This window comes from Coffea arabica, chromosome 9e, assembly GCF_036785885.1.
Source record: "Coffea arabica cultivar ET-39 chromosome 9e, Coffea Arabica ET-39 HiFi, whole genome shotgun sequence".
Taxonomy (NCBI): domain Eukaryota; kingdom Viridiplantae; phylum Streptophyta; class Magnoliopsida; order Gentianales; family Rubiaceae; genus Coffea; species Coffea arabica.
In genome coordinates, this window is record NC_092327.1 from 2,956,267 (window position 1) to 2,963,175 (window position 6,909).

General features: G+C 34.5%; 1 protein-coding gene across 1 annotated transcript; it reads right to left on the bottom strand.

The window, feature by feature from the left end:
* Window positions 1-2,994: 2,994 nt before the first annotated feature.
* LOC113709757 (large ribosomal subunit protein uL4z-like) lies at window positions 2,995-5,717 on the bottom strand. Its single transcript, XM_027232610.2, has 2 exons — window positions 4,548-5,717; window positions 2,995-3,387 (listed from the first exon to the last, which is right to left on the bottom strand). The coding sequence occupies exons 1-2, from the start codon at window positions 5,649-5,651 to the stop codon at window positions 3,274-3,276; spliced, it is 1,218 nt and encodes a 405-aa protein (XP_027088411.2). The 5' UTR covers window positions 5,652-5,717; the 3' UTR covers window positions 2,995-3,273.
* Window positions 5,718-6,909: the final 1,192 nt, after the last annotated feature.

Below are 6,909 nucleotides of genomic sequence, written 5' to 3' on the forward strand. Positions count from 1 at the left end.
TGCACCAATCATTATAAAATCAACTCAAAATAAACAAAGTAATCACATCCCACTCTATTACAATCTCAAAAAGTAAAAGATAAATAAAATTCAATTATCTATAATTTAAAAATAAAAAATTGCATAGTCATCCAAGAAAAGAGTAAGAGAGAATGTTGGAAAAGGGGGAAAGAAAAGAAATTGACTTTTGTTTCTTTATATTTTTATAATTTTTTTGACTTCCATGTATTTGATATGTGAATTATGTATCAAGTGAGGTAAATTTTTTCAAAAACAAATTTTTCAAATGCAATGCTACAGTAATACACAAATCAAAATAACTCAAAAGATATTTCATCCATACAATATATCAAATATTTCAAAAAATATTTATAGTAAAAGTTTTTCATATACACTGCTACAGTAAAATTTTTCAAAAATACCCCCAAAAACAGCTAATCCAAATGGATAGTCTTTTTGTAATTACTAAGGGAGGTAAGTAATTTTTTAAAACCTTAGGAGTGCTAGGTGATGTTAAGAAAAACCTTAGAGGAGGTTTCTGATATTATTCCTATGATTTAAGGGGTTGGGAGAGAAAAAAGGATTTGAGTCTAGACTTTAAATTAAAAAACATGCGCTTTTATATGTCAAGGAAAGAATGAAATTGGTGAACTGATTAAGGAAAATGAATTTTTTTTCTTGAATCTATATTCTTGTAACCAAAGAAACACAGAATGAAGTAAATAGTCACTTAAATATGAAATATATTCATATCAATTTTCTCAACGGTGAAATATTATTAAGAAATATAGAATAAGAAAAATACGAAATAAGAAAAAATGGCGCTTAGATTGGTTCAAAGTTCAAACTCATAAATTTAAACCTTTGTAATTGCATCAGCACTTCTTAAGATACACGAATTTCAAAGTCAATATTATAATGGGCACATACACCCCCTATGATTAAGCAGTTTAAAAAATGCACCCATTATAATTTAAAAGTATCCATTTCCACCCTTTATACTTTAGTGAAAAATAAGATAAAATGGACACTACTAGTGAAAATTTAACCATATACTATCCAAAAACGCAACTAATCATTTGTTTATAGTAATTTCAGACTTAGTAACGTTTTCCCCACATAAATGTTTGCACTCTATAAAAGAAGATCAAACTTTTGGACTCCAATCGTGATAATTTGAATCTTTGTATAGGTTGTAAATGTTGATTTAGAGATATTTATGGAAGAAAAATATTATTAAAACCTCATATAATTAGAATAAGTAACTAGTTGCACTTATTTCGTTAGGGATAACATCAGAGGTTTCTCTCAATATCATCTAGCATTTCTAAGGTTTTAAAAACATCACTTACCTCTCTTACTTTTGTTATTTGTGTTAAAAAGTTTTTGAAAACCCTAAACTACCCTTTGCTTGCTAAGTAAAAATACTCTTAAGCCACTTTGCTTATTTCAAGAAAACCATCACCTAAAATACAATATCTAGTAGTACTACCGCATTACAATGCTATAGTCCACAAAAATATAATTTTGAAAAACAAAAAAGATATTTGTAAAGAAATACATTAGCAAAATTTAACTCTGTGCTCAAAACTAATTTCTTATGAATCTTATTTTTTTTTCTAACTTCTTCTCAATCGATCCCCAAGCCTTTAAATTGTATTGATTATTAAAAAAAATCAACTCAAAATAAACAAAGAAATCATATCCCATTCTATCACAATCACAAAAAGTAAAAAATAAATAAAATTCAATTTACTATAAATTATAAATAAAAAATCATATAATCATCCAAAAAAATAAATAAGAGAAAATGTTGGAGAAAGATGAATTAGAAGAAAGTGACTTTTGGTTTCTTTTTTTTTTTTGGAATTTTTTGAGCTCTATTTATTTGATTGGTAAATTACGTATTAAGTGAAGGTTAATATAATCTTTTTACAATTACTAGAGGAGGAAAGTGACATTTTCAAAACCTGTGAGGTTCCAAGTGATATTAGGATAAACCTCAAGGGAGATTTCTGATATCATCCCATTTCGTTATTGCAAGTTCAAAAAGTACAATTTGTTATTGTAGCTAAGCATAGTTAATGACCAATCTTAAATAGACAAATCTTAAACGGACACATTTTTGAATTTTTAGTTTGTCCTGCTTTTATGTCGATTCTTCTTTATAGTCTTTATTCCCTTCCCTGATTATTATCAGGATTCAAGTATTTGAAACTTTCTGGAAGTTGCAGCTATATAAAGTATGTCGATTCTTATATCCATCCCTGATGCATTATTAAGATTCTAAGTATTTGAAACTTTCTGGAAGTTGCAGAAATATGACAGAGCTTCGGGTACTGTAAAAGCGTGAATTAACAAGGTATTCATCTTCAAAGAATCCGTCATAACAAGTAGCCTAATTGATTTTTTTTACCATCATGAAAAGCCAGGTTAACTTCGCTGACAATTCATTTTGCAAATTTGTTTCTTGTAAAAGCAGATACAAAGAACATTTAGGAGGAAAGACAAGCTGGAAGACGAACCAACTCAACTCAAAACAAGTTGAACTCAGTAGCAGCTCGTCAACGAATAAGTCCAGGAACTACAAGCCCCATCTAGGTTCACCATTCAACCATGGATGGGATAGAATATGTATTTGGTATTTTCCACATACAAACAGAATGTCAAACCAAAACAATCACTGAGACTACAATTCCATATTTATATATTTCACCAAACGTTCGAAGACTTTCGACATACTTTGGTTTCACTTTACCAATACAAACAGGTCATGCGGTAAAGGAAACATGCAATTCAGAGGGGAAAAACAGACCAAAAGGATTTCAGAACTCATCGAAACCCAAAAATCAGATTAGACAAATCAGAGGCCTGGTTATCAAATTATAGCACAAAAAAGTAGTACAATGGTATACAATCAGAAGCAGAATTATGGAAGTAAGGCTGGCATCTAACAAACAGTGACAGGCAGGACAAAAAGACAAGTACAACAAATTCCAATGCAAGCTGCACCTGCTCTGAATGTTTAAAATCAATGTAACATTCATAATCAAGGACCAGAAAACAGAGTTGATGGCTGAGTATTCCAGAACAAGAAGCTATTGACTCCTAGTCAAGATGATCACCTTTAGGCAAAAATATTTCTTAGTACACTGAGGAATTAAGTCACTGCAGTCTAAGCTCTTGCACGTCTTAAATTACCAAATAGCCTACTTGAAATAAAACAAAACTGAATAAACACACGAGATTTACTAAACTTCAAAGTGAAACCAATTACTGTGAAACGCCCAACCACTTTGAGAAGTTCTCAAACTCGGTGTAATCACTATCTGAGATCATTGTTTTGTACCATGACTTTCCAGCAGCTTTTACAGCAGACGTCTCCTCCTGTCAGAAGCAAAAAAATAGTATAATGAACGAGGGCTCATTGAGGCAACATTAGAACTAAATAATACCAAATTGACCAAGTCAAGAAAGTTGGGGCCACTCATGCCCAAAACAAGTCTTAGGCCCCTTCAACTATTATCAAGCAAAAGCAAAGAGAACAGGATAGCAAGAAACTATCAACCAATGATGACACTAAAACAAAAAAGTAAGACCCATCGGTTACTGCAAACCAGTCAGATAAATCCAAAACTCTATTAGATCAGGTATTTCATCATCAATTAAAAAAGCACAAAGCCTAGAACCTGTAAAGTTGTTAGAAATGATCAATCATTACTCAGAACCCATAAAGCCAGTTAAGACATCTAGAAAAAGCCAGTCAAACAAAGCTACAGTGCCAGACATGTAATGAAACCTTAAGATTATCGTTTAGAATGTAACCAAGCATGCTAATTTAGGACAAGCATCTATTAAGAACGTCCAGGACAAGATAAGAAAATATCAGCACACACACCATATCATGTAATACACAACTCTGCGCCCGAGTTCATATGTATAGAAACAAAAGTCAGTAGCAATAACCAAAACTACAACAAAGAAAGAAAAACATCCAACGCACCACTACATTGAAAAAAAAAGGACTTGAAAGCCAACTAAAAGGATGAACCAGACAACCAATAGAAACAAACAGAAGCACAAGTTGTGATGTTAATTAAGTTAACTTTGCATCATGATAACATTTTAAATCATCAAACTAAATCACAGTGGGTTCCGATAATTATTAGCTGTATTCCTTCCATCACAACTTGTCCATATTCAAAGCTATTATCAATTATCTAAATTAACATCAGTTGCATGGCAGGAAGTCATCTAAATTCCTCAATTCTTGTATATTATTAGAGAACACAACAGTTTATAAAGCCACTAATGCTTGATGCAAGAAAATCTGAATTTTTTATTTACCAAAAGGGTTGAGCTTGTTTATTAAAGACTCAATCTGAATCATATAGACATCAAGGTTTTCAGTAGAAAATGGAACACGCATTCTGTAGCCTAAAGCATACCAACACGGGCAGATAGATACATCATCTACAGTTGCATCAATATTCCAACAGAATCAAGCATAGAAAGGAGAGGGAAAAATAATAATATAAACCATATACCTTCGTCATTGGACTCCTCTTCTTGGCCAGCTTCTCCCTCTTAGCCTCAACACGCTGTTTCTCAGCCAAGAGAGCCATCCTCCTAGCAGTCTTGGCATAAGGATTGAGCTTGAGCAAACAATTCAAATTCTTAAGAGGGTTCTTCTTCATTGGTGCCCTCTTCACCACCTTCTTGATTGGCCTCACCACAGATTGCACCTCGTCAGAGTTGATAATTCTGGCCAAATCACCATTCACCATCTTAGCCCTGGGCAAAACATACCCCTTCTTCTTCAAGGAAGGCTTATCAAATGACCCGTAAATCTCATCCAATTTCTCAAATGCTGATTTCGTCCAAACAATAAACCTCCCAACGTGACCTCCCGGAGCAAGTTTCAACAAATTCAAACGGTCCACGTGGGCCACCTCGACTCCAGGAATGTTGCGGAAGGCCTTCACGAGCTTGGCCCCCTCAGTACCGTACACAACCAGAGGACCTTTCCTGGAGATGTAGCGGCGGTTACGCATCTTGCCCTTTCCTGGGCGGATGCCCTGGCTGTCCTTAGCCTTCTCAGCATCAGGGTAAGCCCCAATTTTCTTGAGAAGACTGATAGCATTGGAGGTTTTCTCCACGGCCTCAGCAGAATCGGAGATCACACAGGGGATTTGCGGGACAGATTCGATGCGGTGACCGCGGGCCATGACAAGGGAAGGCACAGCAGAGGCGGCGATGGCAGAAACCACGGCATACCGTTTCTTGTTGACTGGGACCTTGCGGTGCCAACGGCGCCAGATCTTGGTCGGAGCGAACATGCGGCCGCCGCGGCACATGTTGCCATAGGCACCCTGGCCGGCACGGTGAGTGCCGCCGCCAGGAACACGAGGGATACGGGAAACAGCGCGACCAGTACCCCAGGACTCGGCGGAGGTCTGGTGACCGGCGGACCTAGAGACGGCGTAGGGTTGGCGGGAGTTCTTGGAAATGTCGCGATGAACGTCTTGGAGGATGTCGGGGCGGATTGGGGCTTTCATGACGTCAGGCAGAGGGAGGGAGTTGGCGTCGGCCTCCATTTCATTCTCAAGAGGGATAACGGTAACTACCGGGAGAGCGGCGGCGGAAGCCATTTCTGGTGCGGGTAACTGAGGGTTTGGGAATTGGGAGAGTGCGTTTAGGGTTTTAACATAGCGATATATAACTACGTATATATATATCTGCGGTCCAATTAACGATCCAATGTCAGGCCTAATATGCCATCAATTGGGCCAAACCTAATATGCCATTAATTGGGCCAGATCTTGATCAAACTATAAATTCATTCTTTTTTTTAGATTTTTTAATTATTTTAATATATAAAATCCAATTAAAAACTTTGAAATAGGAGGTTATAACTAATTTTGTCACCAATCAAATTTAAAATCTAAAACTTTCCCATTAGCTCTCCATGTTAGGCAAATTAATTGAGTGTTTCATAAATCATTTATAATTTACTGTTTCATAAATCATTTATAGTTTACTATTCAGACTTTAAACCCTTTTTACTCCTTAATTAAAGAAAATACATTTGTCAAGCCAAATACTATGGGATAATTAATTATTTCCATTTTAAAATCATTCACCCTATTATCTTTTTATCACTTTAGCCCTTTTTACTCCTTCAATTTTTATTTGTCAAGTCAAATTCTCAGGAATAGTGTGATTAGTCCAATTTTTAAGTCATTCACCCAATTATACCTTCATCACTTTCCTTCTGAATGCAATAATCATTTGTTAAGTCTTCTAATGATATATTTGATTACTCTTGTGCTTTAATGATTCACCCCATAATAACTAAATCAGTTTTCTTGTGGGTTTAAACTTATTTTGTTATCATTTTTTTTTTGTATTTAGTCAGCTTACGGCACTTTAGTAAGTTTTTTTTTATGGTGGACTTTGTTTAGTAAGTTTGTTTTTTAAAAAATTTTAAGTTTTTAACATTGAAACTTATACTTTAACATTAAATATGAGTATGTAAATAATAATTATGACATTTTATTTGCACTTGGAATAAACTTAATATTACTATTGTGCAAGCATATAGATGATTTTTCATATAGCACATGTACATCAAAAAGTGCATATAAAAGAAAATTTATGTATGAATTCTAAATCAATAAAGGTAAAATTAGATGGTTGTTTTTGGCGGCATCTTAGCAATATTTCGATGAAAATTTAGTATTTCACCAAACTTATACCCAAATTTTTAAACTTTTTCTTGATAACCACTCTAGCTTTTATTTGATAAAAACATTTGAAAAATGAGGCAACGAATCCTAAATAATAAAAGGGATCGAAAATATAGGATCGTAGGATTGAGGACGATAGAACTTGAGGAAGAGCTATCAA